The sequence below is a fragment of the Leucopleurus acutus genome (genome assembly GCF_964270905.1).
Source record: "Leucopleurus acutus genome assembly, chromosome: 19".
NCBI lineage: Eukaryota > Metazoa > Chordata > Mammalia > Artiodactyla > Delphinidae > Leucopleurus > Leucopleurus acutus.
Window position 1 is genome coordinate 17870614 of NC_139161.1, and position 19364 is coordinate 17889977.

A 19364-nucleotide genomic window follows, 5' to 3' on the forward strand; every position below is an offset into this window, starting at 1 on the left:
TGAGGTTGTGAAAAAATTGGTTACATAAGACTGGGAAATCTGAATAGATGGAAATTTATGAGAAAGAATAAAAGAAAGAGAAAAGGAGGGAGAGAGGATGAGAGAGAGGAAGGAAGGAAGGAAGGAAAGAAGGAGGGAGGGAGGAAGGAAAGAAAGAAAGAAAGAAAGAAAGAGAATGAAAGAAAGAAAGGTGGTTTTGTTCACAAGCTCACAACAATGTGTCCTTATGTCAGGAGACCCAACCAGGACCTAACCAGGAGAAAAGCCTGACCTCTGGGGGACGGAGTTCCTTGCCCTAAGCATCCAGTCCTATACAGGGCACCATATTGTGAGAAAGAGGTGACAAGCCAGAGAGAACCAGGAGAGGGATAACCAGATTAGATGAGGGTTTGACCACCCAGAAGTTGAATGATGAGGACAACCAGAAAATGGGAAGAAAGAGCGCTTGGCTGGGGCCCGGGCAAGCTTCCAGTGTGGGATTCAAACGTGGGGTTCCAAGCATTATGTTTGCCCAGCGATGGATCTGCTACTACCTGGGCGGTGGTGAGCCCCCACCTCACGCTGGGCCACCAGTAGCACCATTTATTGTGCCCCTGCTCCAGTCAAGCACATGCTAGACCCTTTACGTCATTATCTCTTTTAATTGGTACAATAACCCCACGAGGTAGAGATTATTACAACTCTCATTTTAAAGGAAGGCTGTGGAGCAGAAGATTAAGTAACTAGCTTACGGCTCAAGAAGAGGCAGAAGCTAGACGAGAACCCAGACTGATTCCCAAGGGGGCTGCGCCCTACCTTCCCAACATTGAGCAGGTGTTTGTGCGGAGAGAACTGGGTAGTTCTTACAGTTTAAGGAGACACTTATGACCAACCCTTTGTGTTGTAAACAACAGTCATTCTCCCTCTCAAAATTCTGCAACAGATTTCCGGGGCTCAGGAACTCTGAGAACCCCTGTGATTGGACCCTATTCGCTACACTCCCTAGCAGCTGGGGTTCTGGGCACGCGGCGGGGGCTTCGGGATGGGCTGTGGACAGCGAGGGGGCGGTGCCCGGAGTCCCGCGTGGTGGGGCGTCGCCTGCAGGGGGCGCTGGCGGCGGCTCCTGGCGGAGACAATCGCACTGAGCGGCCGCCGCAGCAAGAGCTGGAACGCGAGCGGGAGCCCGAACCGCGCGGCGCGGCGCAGAGCTGGGGCTGAGCGGGGCCGGCCGAGTGGGGCCGGGCGGGAGCCATGGGCCATTAGGGCCGGGCCGAGCCCCGCGATGCCGCCGCAGAGTGGCCCCAGCGTCCTCGCGCGGCTGCTGCCGCTGCTGGGGCTGCTGCTCGGCGGCGCCTCCCGGGCTCCCGGCAAGTCGCCGCCGGAGTCCCCCAGCCCGCAGGGTGAGTGTCGGCCGGGAGGGGCAGTGATCGCGGGCCTGAGCCCCCCACCCCCGCGATCGGGCCCCCGCCCGCCAGCCCCCTCTTCGCGGCGCTCGTGAATTGGGGGGTGTTCTATTCCCTGGATTTGGGTGGGGGGAGCTAGGCGACCTGGGGTCCTTGCTTACGAGGGAGAGGAGGGAGGGAGAGGGAGACCGCAGGGCGGGGGTCTCGGGGAGACACAATGGGGAGGGCGGGGGTCCCCAGGCTCCGCGCCGTCGCCCCCTCCCGCCTTGTTTTTCTCCCTCCTGGTCCGCGAGGCGCTGCTGCCTGAGCCATTGTCTATCGAAGACACCCGCCCAGGGGCGGGCTGGGGCGGCCGCCCGCTCTGCAGCCCCCAGCGGGTTCCTCGCTCCCGACCCGGCTGGGTGGGAGCCCAGGCAGCGGCTGCCACCCTGGGCCCGGACGGGGGCTGGGCGCCTAGAGCTGGGTTTGAAGGGGGGAGGGGAGAGGGGGAGTGGGTGAGGCGGTGGGCGGATCGGCTGCTCGAATGGGGTTCTTCGTCCCGGAGTCTGACAGCCCCCAGACGGCCTCCCAGGTTCAGAATTTGGGGTGCACCAAAGAAACGCTGATGGGCTCATGATGGAGGAGGGGCTGCAGTTGGGGGGCTGTCTGGAAAAAGAGGTACGTTGTGATTCCCAGCTCAAGGCGCATGGCAGGGCTGTGGTGGCGGAGCCATGCTGAGCTGGCTAACTGGCCGTGGACAGTGCCGGCTGGGAGGGCAGGTGCCTGGGTCCCCGTCCAGCAGGCCTCCAGCCACTCCTGTCCGCAGCCCCCCCCCCCAGGTCACCCCCTCCTCATCTCACCTCTGCATCGCAGTGGAGGAGACCCTCCCAGCGCCTCACGGGCCCAGGTGGGTGTGTGAGGTGGGAGCAGGGCGGACTCCTGTAGCGGGAGAGGTGGGAGAGCCAGACCGTGACTCCCTGCCGACGCCTGGGTTCTCAGGGGCCTCCACCCACTCCAGCCCGCGCCCGCCTCCCAGCCCCTGGCCACGCACCCCAGCCACTGTTCTCCCCACTCCTGCCTCTTAGCCCCATCCCTGCTCTCCACTCTTCGCCTTTCCACCAAGGAGCTGACAGGAAAAGCGGGGGGGGGGGGGTGTTGGATGAGGGAAGTGGGGTCCGGATGAAGGGAGGGGGTCGGATTTCCTCCTGGAATGAGGCAGGGCTGAAGCCTGGACAGGCGGATCCTGTATGGAATGTCAGGCTTTGAGGAATGGGGAAGGATCTCCTCGGCCTCAGTCTTCCCTGCTCCGTGCAGGAGAGGAAGCTTTGATGGGTAGGAAGGGGCCCTGTTTTTTCAGGAAACCTCTCCCTCAAGACCTGCACCTCAGGGGAGGTGGCCCAGGGAATTGGCTGGAATAGAGCCAGGAGAGGGGGTTCTCCCAGGCCACTAGCTGGGGGCCCAAGTTGAGGGAAAGGGGGAAGGGCACCTGCCCACCCCCTCCCCAGCTTGGCACTGATGCCTCCTCAGGCCTTACCTGCCCACCCCTGTGTTATTCCCTAAGGCCCCTCCCCTTTGCTAATGCTCTGGCCCTTGAACCCAAGGCATTCCTTCAAATGACCATATTCCAGACTCCTGGGTCCCGTCTTCCCAGCTGCTCTATACAGCTGCTCCTAGCCTGGGGTAGGAGTGGGGAGTCGGCAGGCCCCTCTAGCTTCTCAAAATTCCTGCTGGGTGGCCGGGAGAGGGGGTGGTGGTGCGGGGAGGCTACCGGTTCCCCGGAGAACCAGAAAGCAGGAAAGGTTCGAGTGTGTGCAGCCACCCGCCGAGTTGGGCTCTGGCCTGGGAAGCGGCAGGGAGGTGGGCTCAGGCGAACAGCTGGATGGGATGCCAAGGGCAGGCGTGGTGCTGGCCCTGGGGTTGGTTGAAAGCCTGAGACAAGACACCTGTCGCTGTTGAATGTTAGGCTCCACCCGTGAGGCCCCGTGACCTCCACATGCCCTGCTGCCCTCGGCTCCGGGGTCTTCCTCCCGTACCTGGCCTCTCCTAGCTTTATGTCTAGCACCCAGCCCACTCCCCACCTCCCTCCTGGGCCCCACACTGAGGCCTCTGTACCTTTCCAGGCATGACACCCACTCCCATTATTGGCAGCAAGGTAGGGGTGAGTCACGTTCTTGAGGAGGGGCTGTGCTGAGTGGGAAGAGGTAGTTGGTGCCGTGGATCAGAGAGGCTGCCTGCAGAATCCACGAGAACAACTCAAGGCTGGTCCCTACCCTGTCATCCCATCTGAGCTCGGGACACCTGCAGGCCAACCTGGCCAGACCATCTTGAGGCCAGGGGTAGGGGTGGCTGGAAAGAAAGACTTGGACTTCCCTTCCCAGCCTCCTCCACACTGGTTACCCTTGGGCCTGGGTCGGCCCCCCCAGATCTCCTTCCCCTTGCCAGGGCCCCAGCTCCCTGCCCATCTCCTGGGAGGAATGAGGGCGTTGCCATGGTGACTGACTGTAGCTGACCAGCTGGGAGGGGGCTGGCAGTCCATGTGAGGGGGAGGGGTCAGGAGGTACTTGTTTGGCCTTAGGGGTTGTGTGAGTCCCTAAATCTGAAGGGAAACAGGTGTGTGCAAAGGATTCTGGGCAGAGGATGAATGATGGGAATGGGCAACCTGCTGGTGTCCCGTTCTCAGTTTTTTCTTGAGAACCCAAACTCTGACCCAACCCCCCTTCCTCCCTTCCAAATGTCTGAAACTTGACCGCTCTCCTCTCCACTTGCAGATCCCTGGTTCTCCGGTTATTCATCCTTTCTCAGCCCTCCTTCCCTCTCCTCTCCCTGACACCAGCCCCATAGGGTCCAGTGGTTAAGAATTTGGGTCTAGAGACAGACTCCCTGGTTTGGATCCCAGATCTCCCACTTTACTGTAGTACAAGTATCTAAACTCTTTGGGCCTCAGTTTCCATATGGGCTAAGACATCGAGTCTAATACATCACTGACTGTAAGTTACACCATTATTTATTTCATGTGCCAGTAAAAGAGGGAAAAAAATGCTGCCGATTATGATTATGACATATGGATCATAGGTGTAGCCTGAATCCAGAAGTGTTAAAATGTCAAAATGTGCATGTGTCAGACTTGATGAAATATGCTAATAGTACCACCTACCTCACAGGCTGATGTGAGGTTTAAATGAGGGCTCTATAAATGCTGGCTCTTATAATACCTTGTCTAGCCTGGGCCCCAAAGCCACGCCCAACCCACAGCCCCCTCCTCTGAGCTCGAGGCTCCCCCCAGTTCTCTCATGCCTCCTCCTTCCTCCTCACTCCCCTCACCCCATCTTGCCCACAGAGATTCTGATCAAGGTGCAGGTGTACGTGAGCGGGGAGCTTGTGCCCTTGGCCCGGGCCTCAGTGGATGTATTTGGGAACCGGATGCTGCTGGCCGCCAGCACCACGGATTCAGAGGGCGTGGCCACAGTGCCCCTCAGCTACCGCTTGGGCACCTGGGTGCTGGTCACTGCTGCCCGCCCTGGCTTCCTCACCAACTCTGTGCCCTGGCGTGTTGACAAGCTGCCCCGTGAGTGCAGGGGCAGCTGGAGGGGGTGGGGAGCAGCTGACCCCATCAGCCCCTTCCCAAAATAGTCCTTGGGGGCGGAGAGGGCAGGCTTTCCAGCAGCTGCTGCCTGGGCTGGGGTATGCACAGGGGGCTGAGGGAGGATGAAGCCACTGGGATTCAGATGGTGGGAGTGCCAGCCTAGGGGAGGGGGGGGGGCTTTCTCTGGAGCTGACAGACCATCCCTCCTGCAGTGTACGCGTCAGTCAGCCTCTACCTGCTGCCCGAGCGGCCGGCCACCCTCATCCTCTATGAGGACCTGGTTCACATCCTCTTGGGCTCTCCTGGTAAGACTCCCCGCTCTCCACTCCCCCACCCCTCCGCCCACACCAGCTCCTCTTCCCTCTCCCTGACTGGGTATAGAGAACTTTGCCTGCCACATGTTAGCTGGGTGCCCTTGGGCAAATCACTTAACCTCTCTGAGCCTTAGTTTGTTCGTCTGTAAGATGTGAACAATTGATAGTATCTACATCATCAAATTTAGGTGAGGATTAAATATCATCAAGCATGTGAAAAACTTCATAGAAGGTGGTCAATAAATGTTGATTGTTACTGGGGCTTCTCGTGGTTTCTATTCTCCCTCTACTCCTACCATTAGAATTCCCATTTCCTGCCACCTTATCTTCAGTGGATCCACACGTATTTCTTGTGCACCTACTGGGTGCCTGGCTATGTCAGGAGCCAGGGTCATTCCACAGGCATAGAACACCTATCAAGTGCAAGGACTGGAGCAATCCCCCAGTGGCCCTTGTCCACCCACCAGGCTTTCGGTCTCACCCAACCAATACTTCCTGCAGCACCTGTGCTGTGCCAGGCATTGTCTCCGGTGCTGGGGAATAATGGTAAGGAAGAGCAGAGTGGCCCCCCACCTGGTGGAGTTCCCCGACGACTAGGAAGACAGACAGAGCATTGCAAACGCTGAGATAATTACAGATCAGGCAGGGCAGGGGAGTGGAGGGCAGCTGCTTTCAATACTGAGAGGACCCTCACATGGGAGAATAGCAGGGTGAGGGGATTTGGCGAAGGGAGCTGTGGGACGCGGGGCCTCGGGAGTTGAAGGGGGAGCAAAGGCACCTTTGCTGGAGAGGAATCAAGATGCAGGGGATGCTCTGGTCTGGCTATGCAGGATGGGGACGTGGTGTAGACTGGTTGACGAAGCCAGGCAGAGGGTAAATTCCATCTGGCTAGTACTAGGGAGCCACTGTGGGTTCTGGAGGGAGAGCCTCCCCTCCGCAATTTATATTCTTATCTTGAGCCCTTGTCCCCAATTACTTTTCTGGTTTGCTCCTCTTCCTCTCTCTGATCCTGAACCAGAGGCTTCTAAGATGTCTTTGGAGGTTTCTAAAATGCCAAACGAACCCGAGCTTAAACCCTCCCACGGCTCCCACTGCTTTTGGCAGAAAGCCTAGACTCTTTCACAAAGCTGGCAGCGCCCTCCAGGGCCTGGCGCAGTCACCTGCAGTGCCCCGACCAGCAAGCCGCCTCGTGCCCCTGGGCCTCTCTCCTGTCAGTCCTCCTGGAAGTCCCTTTCCACTTTCTTTCCCGGCTGACTCTTACTCACACTGCAGGGCTCCGCAGGGCATTCCCGAGCTGGGCAGGCCAAGCTCCCCTTGCACCACGCTATTTTACCACCGAGGCAGGATGGAACGGTGGGTGAGAGGAGGGGCCCTGGCACCAGACTGCCTGGGCTTCAATCAGGCTCCAGTGACCTTGGGCAAGTTACTGAACTTCTCCCGCCTCCATTTCTGCATCTATAAAATGGGGCTGATAATAAAGGCACCTACCTCAGGGGCTGTTGTGCTAATTTCAGGGGTTAATATAAGTAACCTGCTTAGAACAGTGCCAGCATATCTTAAAGCTTAATAAATGTTAGCTATTACCATATTATATTGGAATACTGTTTATACATCCCCTCTGCTCCAAGCCAGACAGACGGACATACACACACACACATACACACACACACACACACACACACACACCCTAAGTTGTCAAATGCAGTAGCCACATGTGGCTATTTACATTTGAATAAATTAAAAGTTCATTAAGCTTTTTAGAATTAAAAATAAATGCAGTTCCCCAGTCGCACTAGCTACGTGTCAAGTGCTTAACGGTCCTGTGTGTCTAGTGGGTACTGTTACAGGCAGCAGGACACAGAACATTTCCATCCATAGCAGGAAGTTCTAACGGGTACTGTAATGAACAGTGACGCACTAGACTGTGAACTTGAAGGCAGGGAATTGTAAATTGCATCTTATTCCTCTTTGTATCCTCACACAGTGAGGATCTTATTCCTCTTTGTATCCTCACACATTCCTCTTTGTATCCTAACACAGTGCCTGCCACACAGTAGGCAATAATAATTGAGGACCTGAACCTCGTCATTTTATAAATTAACATGGAAAGAGTGTTTCCGAGAGAGCAAGTAACTTGCTCGGGGGTCACACAGCCAGGACCAGAAGATTACAGTCCATGTCCCTTCCAGGTTATCATTCTAAGCCCGCCCAGTTCTCTCCCCAAGTCGCCACCCTTCCTGGCCTTCCCAAGTGGCCTAACCCATTGGCTCCCCTTCTCTTTAGATAATTGCTTTCTGCTCTGGTCCCTGGGGACCCTTGTCCCTGGCCAGGCCACTGCAGCCCCTCTTTCCATCCAGGTGCCCGCTCCCAGCCCTGGGTGCAGTTCCAGCGCCGGGCTGCCCGCCTACCTGTCAGCTCTACCTACAGCCAGCTCTGGGCCTCGCTCACACCTGCCAGCACCCAGCATGAAATGTGGGCTTTCCCTGCCTTCCTGGGCACGGAGGCCTCCAGCTCAGGTATGCTGGGTGCCAGCCATGGAAGGGATGTTCCCCCCACCAGGATTTAGCCCTCAACCCTTGTGTCCCCTTCCTGCAGGCAATGGCTCCTGGCTGGAGCTGATGCCCGTGGCTGCTGTGAGCGTGCACCTGCTGGCAGGTAATGGGACAGAGGTGCCGCTCTCAGGCCCCATTCACCTGTCCCTGCCTGTGCCCTCGGAGCCTCGTGCCCTCACCGCGGGCACCAGCATTCCAGCCTGGAGGTTCGACCCCAAGAGTGGTGAGTGCCTCAAGGAGGTGCAGGTGCTAGAGTTTGGGGAAAGAAAGTAGGACTTAAGTTGGGGGGACACTGAGTTTGATGAAACCCTTGCCTCTCCCAGGGCTGTGGGTACGCAATGGCACTGGTGTGATCCGGAAGGAAGGCCGGCAGCTCTACTGGACCTTCATCTCCCCTCAGCTGGGGTACTGGGCGGCTGCCATGGCCTCCCCCACGGCTGGTGAGAGTGGGGGGACAGCAGGGGTGGTGGGTGGTAGAAAGGGAGGCTGGGAGAGTGGACTCCTTCGGAACGGCAGGAGGGACATCCACACCTGCGAATGCTAAGCTCTTGCCCCGCACAGGGCTGGTCACCATCACGTCGGGCATCCAGGACATCGGCACCTACCACACCATCTTCCTGCTCACCATCCTGGCAGCCCTGGCCCTGCTGGTGCTCATTCTGCTGTGTCTGCTCATCTACTACTGCCGGTGAGTGCCCGCATCCCCTCCGACTGCTTCCCGATCCCCCAGCCTCCTCTCATCCCAGGCGCTGACTGAGGCCAGCTCCATGCCTGGTCTTGTGCTGAGTGCTCGAGGCCCCAAAGATGCATAAAACACAACTTCGATCCTCAAGGCCTGACGGGAAAGCACTGCATATGCACATGCAAAGACCAAAAGACGGGGGAGAGGAAGCAGGAGCTGCAGGCCAGGCCCCTCCAGGGACACTCTGCAGCTGCTTTTACCACCCAGCCCTCACTTTCAGGGGTCCTCAGGCCACACATGCCCCTGGGTGGCTTAGGTGCTTCTCCCCGGCTCTCACTGCACCTGCTATGTCCCAAGGAGTGCAGTTTATGCCGAGGGAGGCCCAAATGGGCACAGCTGCTGGCTGCTCCCCCCACAGACTCTCAAGCTCTTTCCGCACACCTCTCCCAGGACCCATCTGGGCTCCCCAACCTCTCTCTTGAGTCCCAGGCACTGTCCCCACCCCTCCAACTATATCCATTCCCCATCTTCCAACTGCGGGTTTAGGGAGCTGCTCTGGCCTCCACCCTTTCCTGACGGTCCCGCTCTGCCCCCTGTCTCCAGGAGGCGCTGCCTGAAGCCGAGGCAACAGCACCGCAAGCTGCAGCTCTCCGGGCCCTCTGACGGTAACAAACGAGACCAGGCCACCTCTATGTCCCAGCTGCATCTCATCTGTGGGGGACCCCTGGAGCCAGCCCCGTCGGGGGATCCCGAGGCTCCGCCTCCAGGCCCCCTCCACTCAGCCTTCTCCAGCTCCCATGACTTGGCCGCCTCCCGGGACGACTTCTTCCGTGCCAAGCCGCGCTCCGCCGGCCGCCCAGCCGCCGAGCCTGCGGGTGCCCGCGGGGGCGAGGGCGCCGGGCTCAAGGGCGCCCGCTCCGTCGAGGGTCCCGGCGGGCTGGAGCCAGCCCTGGAGGAGTACCGGCGGGGCCCCCCGGGGACCGCGGCCTTCCTGCAGGAGCCGCCCTCGCCGCCACCTCCCTTCGAGCACTACCTGGGCCACAAGGGGGCGGCCGAGAGCAAGACCCCCGACTTCCTGCTGTCTCAGTCGGTGGACCAGCTGGCGCGGCCGCCGTCGCTCAGCCAGGCGGGGCAGCTCATCTTCTGTGGCTCCATCGACCACCTTAAGGACAGCGTCTACCGCAACGTCATGCCCACCCTGGTGATCCCCGCGCACTACGTGCGCCTCGGCGGCGAGGCGGGCGCAACGGGGACGAGCGACGAGCCGGCCCCGCCCGAGGGCGCGGCCCCCGGCCCGGCGCGCCCTTTTCCCCAGCCCGACCCCCAGCGCCCGCTGATGCCGGGCCACTCGGGCGCGGGGGGCGAGGGCGGCGGGGGTGGCGGCAGCGAGGGCTGGGGGAGTGGGCGCTCGGCACCGGTCAGCGGCTCGGTCACCATCCCCGTGCTGTTCAACGAGTCGACCATGGCGCAGCTCAACGGGGAGCTGCAGGCGCTGACCGAGAAGAAGCTGCTCGAACTGGGCGTGAAGCCTCACCCGCGCGCCTGGTTCGTGTCCCTCGACGGGCGCTCCAACTCGCAAGTGCGCCACTCCTACATCGACCTGCAGGCGGGCGGCGGCGGCGGCGGCCGCAGCACCGATGCCAGCCTGGACTCGGGCGTCGACGTGCACGAGGCGCGGCCGCCGCGCCGGCGGCCCCTGCGGGAGGAGCGGGAGCGCACTCCTGCTGCCGCCCCGCCGCCGCCACCGCCGCCGCCGCCGCCGCCCGCGCCCCCGCGCCTGGCGCTCAGCGAGGACACGGAGCCGAGCAGCAGCGAGAGCCGCACGGGCCTCTGCTCCCCGGAGGACAACTCGCTGACACCGCTGCTGGACGAGGTGGCGGCGCCCGAGGGCCGGGCGGCCACGGTACCCCGGGGGCGGGGCCGCAGCCGCGGGGACAGTTCCCGCAGCAGCGCCAGCGAGTTGCGGCGCGACTCGCTCACCAGCCCGGAGGACGAGCTGGGGGCGGAAGTGAGCGACGAGGCGGGCGACAAGAAGAGCCCGTGGCAGCGGCGGGAGGAGCGGCCGCTCATGGTGTTCAACGTCAAGTAGCACCCGGCCTGGCGCCGCCTCCGGGCCGGCCCCCGCCGCCTCCGCCTGGGCCCGCCCCCAGGGTGCGTGCTCCGGGGGGCCGCGGGGCCCCTCGCCCTTAGCCCCCAGCCCCGGCCTGGAAAGATGCCCGGGGGCCTGCGGAGCTGTCCGGTGGTATGTGCTGGGTAATGTCTCGGGAGGGACCCGTGTCTGCCTCCGAGAGGGAGGTGGGAGGGGTCCAGACCCCCGATGGGAGGTGCTGGGAGGAGGGCTGGGTGGGAGGAAAGCAGTGCCTGTATAAACGTGGCTGTACATAGAAAGCTCTATCGTGGGAAAGCAGGAGGGGCACCTGGGCCTCAGCTGCTAGTGTGAGGGCTGGGAAGGGAGGGGCGTTCTAGTGGACCCCTGGGAGGGGAGGGGGTGCCGCTTGCCGACTAGCCCACCTCTGGGCTACGATGTCACAGGGCTGGAGGCTGGGGCGGCTCTGGGGACTAGGGGATAATGTGATGGGATCGCTGTGGGCAACAGCAAATATAAAACTGGTGAGATAAACTTCTGTGTGTCTTTCTGTGAGGTGGGGGAAATGTGGACACTGGATGGGGGCCCTGGCTCCAGGGCCCCCTGGGGAGGGCAGGAAGGGTGGCCAAATCAGACACTGTTAAGAAAGTGTACAAACTTTACTGCAGCGCACGCGCGCACACACACACACACACACACACATGCACACCTGTGGATAGGGAACAGCACCTGGCCACAGGGTCCACAGAAATGGGGGGAGGGGATGGCAGCTGGAAACGTGGCTTTTGCCACAGCCCTCGTTGGGATAGGGAGGGCCTTAGACTGAGGCCCCGCCTCCCAGGGTGACAGGGGTACTCAGAAATGGGGGTCTGGGAGACTGTGGCGGCGGAGAGGTGCTGGGGAGACCTGAGCAGTGGGCATCCTCTGAGCAGGGTCCCAAAAGCCGCGGAGTGTCTTCAGTCCTCAGTCCCTCCTCACAGCTGCTGCCTCGGGGCCGGGTCCCTCTGAGGAGCGTCCCAGCGGAGGGCTTCCCGGAGCAAACACTTGGTGCCCTTGGCCCCACAGCGGAAGCCAGAGGGACAGCAGTGACGCCTGTCCGCACAACACGTGCCCTGGATGGTGGGAGTGGGGGGCAAGAGTTGGGCGTGGCAGGACCCGGCCCAGGCCCACACCCGGCCCCAGGGCGGGGGGTGGCACTGACCTGGCGGTAGGGACAGCAGGCCCAGCCCCCTCGGCTGTCTCGGCAGCAGGTTTGGTTATCGTGGCAGAAGTGCCCCTCCCCACAGTCCACGTTCCCCACACCCACGTGCCAGCCGTGGTCCAGGTGGGCAGCAGGGCGGGCAGAGTCCACCTCCTTCTCGCAGGATCGGGCCTTCACGTTGCAGGTGTACCCAGCCGGGCAGCAGTGCTGGCGGTCCTCACAGCACACGGCCTGGGGGACAAAGGGGCATTACACTCTCGACCACCTAACGTCCCCCCACCTGGGACTGGACTCCCCTGTCCTGACCGGAAGCAGGCAGGTGGGCACTCACGTGTGGCAACTGGCAGCAGGCCCAGCCCCCGCTCAGGCTCGGGCAGCAGGTCTGCCCCACCGGGCAGCTGGTGTGCTGGTCACAGCCCATGTCTCTGGAGTGGGACAGGGAAGCCCGGCAGGCAGGCAACTTGGCCAGTCCGGTCACCACCTTGTTCCCCCTCTTACAGTGCCCCCCAGCCAAACACGTGTAGCCCTGGGGGCAGCAGTGCTGGTGGTCTGAGCAGCAGACAGCCTGGGGAGGTGGCAGAAAAGGGTGGTCTAGGAAGCTACTACGGGATGGAGCGCTGAGCCCCCGCTGCCTCCACTCTGCCTCTCCTGCTCACAGCTCCTCCAGCTGGGAATGACTCTGACTGAGCTGGTGCCACCCGTGGGCCAGGCAGAGGGCAGGAGAGCAAGGCAACAGGAGCCTGGCCATGTGCTCAGGCCAAGACACCGTCCCTCCCCCCAATACTCTCCCCCTTTCCATGCACCTCTGGGACAGGACAGCAGCCCCACTCCCCAGACGTGAGTCGACAACAGGTATTGGAGGAGGGACAGCTGGTGACGTTATCACAGGGGACATCATTCTCCACGGCTCGGGAGTCCGGCAGGCTGACGTGGGCTGGGGCCTTCCTCATCCAGGGCACCCGGCGGGCCCCCTGTTCACAGGTACCCTTCTCTGCGTCACACCTAAACCCGGCCGGGCAGCAGTGCACGTGGTCCTCACAGCACACAGCCTAGGGTGGAGGGAGAGGGAACGGTGGGCCTGGGGGGCCTAGCTGGCTGCCACCCTCTGCTCAGCCCAGGCCACTCACCGCTCCTCGGTACCTGGGCAAAAGGGCAGCAGCCCCAGGCCCCGGACAGCAGGCGGCAGCAGGTGTAGTCGTCGGGGCAGCTCACCTCCATGTCACACTTCACCTCCTGGACTGTGAGGCAGGCAAGGAGGATGGGTCAGCAGTGGCGCTGGGAACCCTTGGGGGTGCCCTCCCTTTGTCAGTTCCACAGCTAGAACCGACGTGAAGGATGGAGGGTACCGCTCAGGCCACCCCGGCAGTGATCCTAAGGCGAGGCCCAAAGTGGACGAAAGGGGGCTGTCCCTGCCCTGGCCCCTCCGTGCGGCCATTTCTGCTCACTCCTCATGGTGCAGGTGGAATGGCGGCGTCTGCCGCCTCCCCCGGTACCTGTGTGTGCGGGCAGCTTGATGAGGAGGTCCGTAGCGTTCTCCTTGGAGAGGCACTTACTCTGGATCAGGTCACACACAGTGTCCTGGGGGCAGCAGTGCAGGTGGTCGGAGCAGCAGATGGCCTGGGTGAGGGCGAAGTGGTCTTTGGGATTTCCAGTCTCCCTAGAGCTCAGGGAGCAGCCAGGCCAACAGCTGGCACTGCCCCAATCCCCCACTAGGGGGTGGCATGAGTCCTGAGCAGCCAGGCTCCCAGCCAGCCACCAGCCAGCCAGCCCCACCCCTTGGAGTCCCTGCCTGGTAGGTAGGTGTCCAGGCCAGATGGCTGTGGACGCACAGCCCAGCTGGCTACAGCCCCTCACTCACACTGGGCATCGGGCAGCAGCCATACTTTCCACTGGGCAGCTTGCAGCAGGTAGAACCATCAGGGCACTGGGACTGTGCATCCGGGCACAAGACCACTGGAAGGAGAGAGAAAGGTGAGGGGCAGCCAGGGTGGAGGGGAATGTCTCCCCAGCTAGGAGTTAGATGAGGCCTCTCCTCGCTCCCAGCTCACACCCCGACACTCTCCCACCTCCTTACCTGGCCTTTTAGTCTTTTGGGCAGGGATCTTCTTTGCCAGGGGGTGGGTGCCTGTGGCCGTGAGGCAGAGGCCACGAGCCAGGTCACAGGAGGTGCCGTGAGGGCAGCAGTGCACCTTGTCTTCACAGCAAGAAGCCTGAGAAGAGATGGCCCTGACTATGTCTTTGCTCCCTCCAGCCCTTCCTCTGCCCCCACTGCCCTCCTCCCTCCCCCCATCTTCCCAAACTTGTACCTGGGGCATGGGGCAGCACCCCCACGAGCCATCAGGCATACTGCAGCATGTGGAGGAGTTGGGGCATTCGAACTGTCTGTCGGGGCACTGGACGGCACCCAAGGGCTTGGTATCTGTGGACGGGATGACCCAGGATTCCACCCCGTCAGTGAAGGTCATTCCTCCCACCACTCGAGGAGCTGCTGGCACCAGAGCCTGCAGGCCCAGCCACAGGAGGACTCGGGGGCTGGCACTAGGGCTCAGGGCTCCCCCAGGCTTTCCTAACCCACTGTCCCCCAAGCCAGTCCTTGCCCCAGCAATATGGCACAGGGCAGAGGCATCCACTGACTGGGTAGGCCTTAAACCAGGCCAGCTTGGCCTCTCCCCACCCACACAATGCTTGGCCGTGGGTCTGAGTCTTACATTCTCTCCTGACCCCTCCTCGCCCCCGCGCTGCCCCTCTCTCCAGAGCAGGGGGGCTGCTTAGTACAGATGTCACGTGAATGAGGACACAAGGGCAGGAATCAAGGTCACCCAGCTGGCTGCACTCCTGGGTGCTCCAGGCTCTATGTGCTGCCCATCTGGCTCACCTGATCTTTGGAAGCAGGACCGCCCATCAGCACTGCAGTGGAAGCCCTGGGGGCAGCAGTGGTGGCCATCCCCGCATGACACGGCCTGCGGGATACAGAGATGCCTTCGTTGGCTAGGCCCATTTCCCTGAGGGTGGGAAGAGGGTGCAGGGAAAGTGTAAACGCAGACCCAAGCCCTCCATCGACCTGATGGCACCCTCACCTCTGGGAACGGGCAGCAGCTGGAGGTCCCCGAGACAGTGAGGATGCAGGAGTAGCCGGGCGAGCAATGGGCGTCGGTCCGGCACGGTGTGCCCAGATGCCGGCTCAGCGCCGTGGGCCACTTGTCCTGGGAAGCGAGAGGAAGGGATAAACCGAAGGACCCGAGCCCGGCCCCCTCCTCTGGCCAATCCAAGATGAACCTTTGGGAAATCCCAGGCTGCTAGCTCTTGCCTGGGCCGAAGGGCACTCACCGGAACGGGATTGCAGCAGCTGTAGGTAGCTCCCCTCAGGTCCAGGCAGCAGGCCACAGGGCAGAGCTGACCATCTGGGCACTGTGTTCCAGCCACCAGCCCTGTCACTAAGGCCACCCAGCTCACCAGAGTCCACATGGTCCACCTGCAAAATCCCTAGAGGCGTTTGGCAACCAGCTGAAGCCCAGGCCACCCTCGATTCTGGGCCCAGTCACTCCCCCCCGCCCCAGGCCCAGGCCTAGCTGAGCCTCCCCAGCCACACCCTGTCCAGACAGGAAGAAGGATGCGGGGCCTGAGATTCAGTTTCCTACGTGTGTCCTGTGTGGGTGTCACACGTGCACCGGCGCGTGTACACCCATGAGCATGAATGCTGGCATGAGCACGTGTGTGAATCTGTGTCCCCACATGTGGCCTAACACCTGAGTCTCTGTGGCTGAGTGTGTAGAGATGTGGGTATGTGAGAGTCAGGAAGATTTGTGGGTTTTGTGGGTCTGATCTGTGGGGACGTGGACCACCTCCGAGGGGTGGGGAAGGCATCAGTAGCCATGAGAGGACAGGGATGGGGTGCAAGGAAGGAGTCTCCTGTTGAAGAAAAGCCAGGGTTCCACTTCCCGAGCCAGCCCCTCTAGATGCCTGATGCTGTGCTCACACCTGCACCCTGCTAAGGCCTGTTGGCGGGGGAAGGGGAGGGGAGGACACTTGATGACATTGGCAACCACGGGGTTGAGAAAGTTGTGAAAAAGGAAGTACGGTGCCGGTGGAGTCTGGGCTGCCTTCCCCAGAGGCCAGCCACCACCTGCCCACTGACTGTCGCCTCCCCACCCAAGGAAGGGGATACACAGGCTGAGTCAACCTTTGGGACACCTGTGTTCTAAGGGCCCCCCAATACCACCAGGCCCTTTCAGAATCCCCAAACATACCCCCCTCCCTTCCCCCCACCTCTCCCTGCCCCGGAGCCAAAACCCAGCTGCATGTGGGGAGACCACGTGTGCCCACAGGGCTGCCGATCTGCATCATCAGCGGGAAGTAAGCCTCGGTCTCTGGAAGGGAGCAGGCTTTCACTTCTTAAACAACTCTCCCCCAAGCTCAGCCAGCCCTGCTAGCTCAACGGGGTGGGCCCAAGAGATGTTACGCTGCCTAGAGGGGCCAAAACAGTCATGTTTGTTGAGCCTCTTAGGAGCCAGTGACAACACTCTACATTACTTTCTTTCTTCTTTGCAACAACTGTCCAAAGTAGAAATTATTACCTTTACTTTTCAAAGGAGGAAACTGAGGCTCAGAGATGTGAAGTAACTCCCCCTGTCATATATCAAGACATAGAGATGACAGGCTTTGATGGCTCCAGACTATACTGGACCTGGGTTCGTTTCACAAGTGGACCATGGGTAGAGCCTGGGAATGGGACCCCAAACCCCAGGAGGATAGAGGCGTGGGGTCCAAGCTGAGAAGAGGGGTAGAAGCGCTTCCTGGACAGGTGGACCAGGCCAGGACAGAAACACAGAGCACGGGGCTGCCTGGATTCTGCACATGGGTCCTAGTCCTAGAACTGCCACCGTTGACTATGAGAGCCCCAAAAGTTGCTCCCTGTCTTTGGGCCTCAGTTCCCCATTAGTCTGTGTGTGGACACTGCACACTTTGTATGGCAGGGAATCGCACACACCCAGTCACTCACATCCTCTCTCCCTCACCTGGTTTTCCTCAGTGCCCCCTCTCCAGCTCAAAGACCATCCCCAGGAGGCCATCTCCTGGCCAGGTAAGGCTGAAGAAGACTGGTCCTGGACTGCGGCCCCTTTCACCCTCTACACCGATGCCCACAGCCCCCCACCCCCCCACCCAGCATCTACAGCTGGCCGCTGTAGGAGTGCCTGTCCGCACACATCTCAGACTACTCAGCGCCCTAGTGATTCACTTACATATATTCTCCTTCCTGTGTATCCTGAGGTTCAGGAGTAGAGCGTATGCTTCTACCGAATAGACGTGCATGCACGCGCCCAAACACACTCAGGACCAGGGATGGGGGAGGAGGGGACCCCAGTCCTCTCAGCAGGGTTCCAAGTGGTGGCCTCTCTCCTCCCCACCCTACACTGCCACCGCAGAGAGGGACAGGAACCTCTTCAAGCCCCCAGCTCCGTCATCTTCCACTAGAGGGCAGCCCCCAACTCCGAGTGTCAGGAGAGAGAGATTCCCAAAAGGTGAGCCAACCCAGCAGCGAGAGAGCAGGAAAAAGTGGCAGGGGGAGGCGGAAGTTAGCTCGTCCCACCCCCACCCCCGCGAGAGGAAGTGAGAGAGAGCCAGACACAACCCAGGGGTTCAGTCACCACTCCCAAGTCCCTACTGTCTTTGAGGAGGCCAGCGTCTCAAGCCCCGTTCCCAGCCCTCCGAGCTCGGGGACCATGGGCGGGCGCCTCGCCGGCTCCCGGCCGCCGCGGGGACTACCCACCAGCACCACCACCTGCCGACGGGGGCGGAGTCGGCTCCAGAACGGAGTAGTCTCTGCTCTGGGGGAAGGGGCTGCAGGCCCCAGGGGTGCTGGAGAGGGAGAAAGCCCCTTCTAATGGGGGTCACTGCAGTTACTGCTTATTCCCACCACCCATAAAACCCCTTCCAGTGCATCGGAGTTTCTCTAAGGGAGTCCTTTCTTGTCTCCCTGATGAAACTACAGAGGAGCCTGAAGCCCCCACCTCCTCCTGGCTGGGCCCCTGGGAAGGAGCAAGCGAGAGGTCTACGCAGCCACCCTCCTTACCTGCGTCGGGGTCGGCGATCCCTCGGGAGCAGCGACCGGGCAGCTCACCAACTTGGCCCCCTCGGCGCGTTGGCCCACCCACCTCTGTTTCCATTGGCCAGGTGTCCGGGCTGTCGCACTCCCATTGGCTCCTCGTCGACGTAAAGGCGGGGCCAACCTGGGAGGCTGTGCTGCTTTTCCTACTCAATTCACTCTCCTCCCTCCCTTCCTCTCTCTCCCCAACCCCCCATTTCTAGGGATCATGTGATTAGGCAATCATGTGATGCCGTCGCCGGCTAAGCCTGCCTGCTGGTTCCCGCCTCGCCGCCTCCTGCAGCCCCATCCCGAGATGGGCCAGCTCCTGTCAGGGGACATTGAGAGCCAAGAGCTGTCCCTTAGAGGGTGCGTACAAGAGCATTTACAGAATGTCTCTTGGATTTGGAACATCTGTGCATCCTGTTTCTATTCTAGTCAACCAACTCAGATTTAATGCTGGGCAGCCGGGCCCCAAAGAGGAGTGAAGGAGTAGTGAGGGCAAGGATAAACAGCCCTCAAGCCCCTTCCTCAAGGGGCTCACAGCAGGGGGTGGGGTGGGGTTGGAGAATCGGGGGCCAGGTGCTCTAGGTGTGTGTAGGGAAGACGTAGTAGGTTGGCTCTAGGCAGGGAAAAAGAGGTTTAATTCCACCTTGGGGGCCCTTTTTTTTTTTTTTTTTTTTTGTGGTACGCGGGCCTCTCACTGTCGTGGCCTCTCCCGTTGCGGAGCACAGGCTCCGGACGCGCAGGCTCAGCGGCCATGGCTCACGGGCCCAGCCGCTCCGCGGCATGTGGGATCTTCCCGGACCGGGGCACGAACCCGTGTCACTTGCATCGGCAGGCGGACTCTCAACCACTGCGCCACCAGGGAAGCCCCGTGGGGGCACTTTTTTGAGCTGAGGCTGGGAGGATTTAAACTGGCAAGTGGGGAGGAGTTAGAGAAGTGGCTAGATAGGGGGTAATGGGAAGAGCATTAGGAAACCAGATGGGAAAGGCAGCCTTGGGCAGGGATTGAGTGTCAGGTTCAATGGAGTGGACTTGAGGAGCTGCTGGGTGTGTGGCACCAGGCTGGGCTGGCTGTGCGTGCATAGCACAAGTGGCTTCCTAGTTTCAGTTGGCCCTACCTTTCAGGAATTGACATGCCGGTGAGGAGAAAATATACCACACGGAACAGATTCACCAGCAGCAGGAGCTAGACTGCTCAGTGCCAAGGGGCCTTTCCCCAACAGAGATGGGTGATGGGAGATGCACCAGGAGAGATGAGAGGCCCAGAGGAAGCCTGGTGCCAGGTCTTGGAGGAAGGGCCGCGTTTGGTTGTGCCGCGTGGCTGGGGAGCACTGCAGGTTAAGCAAAGAGCTTGAGCTGGGGGTGAGGCTGGGGTTGGGGACAAATAGCCAAACTCAGGGGTGGTGGGAGTCTGGGTAGAGAAGATCTTGATAGAATCAACTGACTGTAAATGTAAGGACTGGATTCTGGGCTCTCAATTCTATTTCACTGATACAT

General features: G+C 60.9%; 2 protein-coding genes across 2 annotated transcripts; one reads left to right on the top strand and one right to left on the bottom strand.

Moving 5' to 3' along the window:
• Window positions 1-1245: 1245 nt before the first annotated feature.
• FAM171A2 (family with sequence similarity 171 member A2) lies at window positions 1246-10581 on the top strand (the record flags this gene model as incomplete). Its single annotated transcript, XM_082861383.1, has 8 exons — window positions 1246-1379; window positions 4699-4926; window positions 5157-5249; window positions 7616-7774; window positions 7854-8033; window positions 8134-8250; window positions 8372-8498; window positions 9096-10581. The coding sequence occupies exons 1-8, from the start codon at window positions 1262-1264 to the stop codon at window positions 10579-10581; spliced, it is 2508 nt and encodes an 835-aa protein (XP_082717509.1). The 5' UTR covers window positions 1246-1261.
• Window positions 10582-11236: 655 nt separating this feature from the next.
• GRN (granulin precursor) lies at window positions 11237-17858 on the bottom strand. The gene is made up of 13 exons (XM_082861390.1): window positions 17850-17858; window positions 15107-15251; window positions 14857-14982; window positions 14655-14739; window positions 14086-14198; window positions 13854-13989; window positions 13638-13732; window positions 13273-13396; window positions 12920-13017; window positions 12583-12828; window positions 12111-12344; window positions 11780-12010; window positions 11237-11690 (listed from the first exon to the last, which is right to left on the bottom strand). Exons 2-13 carry the CDS (start codon window positions 15242-15244, stop codon window positions 11553-11555), a joined length of 1764 nt encoding a protein of 587 aa, XP_082717516.1. The 5' UTR covers window positions 15245-15251; window positions 17850-17858; the 3' UTR covers window positions 11237-11552.
• Between the last annotated feature and the right edge of the window lie 1506 nt (window positions 17859-19364).

Coding starts and splice junctions, on each gene's coding strand:
- GRN (XM_082861390.1), bottom strand. CDS start 15,244: ATGTGGACTCTGGTGAGCTGGGTGGCCTTAGTGACAGGGCTGGTGGCT. Junction 13,990..14,085: donor GGTGCTGCCCCATGCCCCAG/GTACAAGTTTGG, acceptor ATCTCTTCTCAG/GCTTCTTGCTGTGAAGACAA. Junction 13,733..13,853: donor CCAAAAGACTAAAAGGCCAG/GTAAGGAGGTGG, acceptor CTCTCCTTCCAG/TGGTCTTGTGCCCGGATGCA.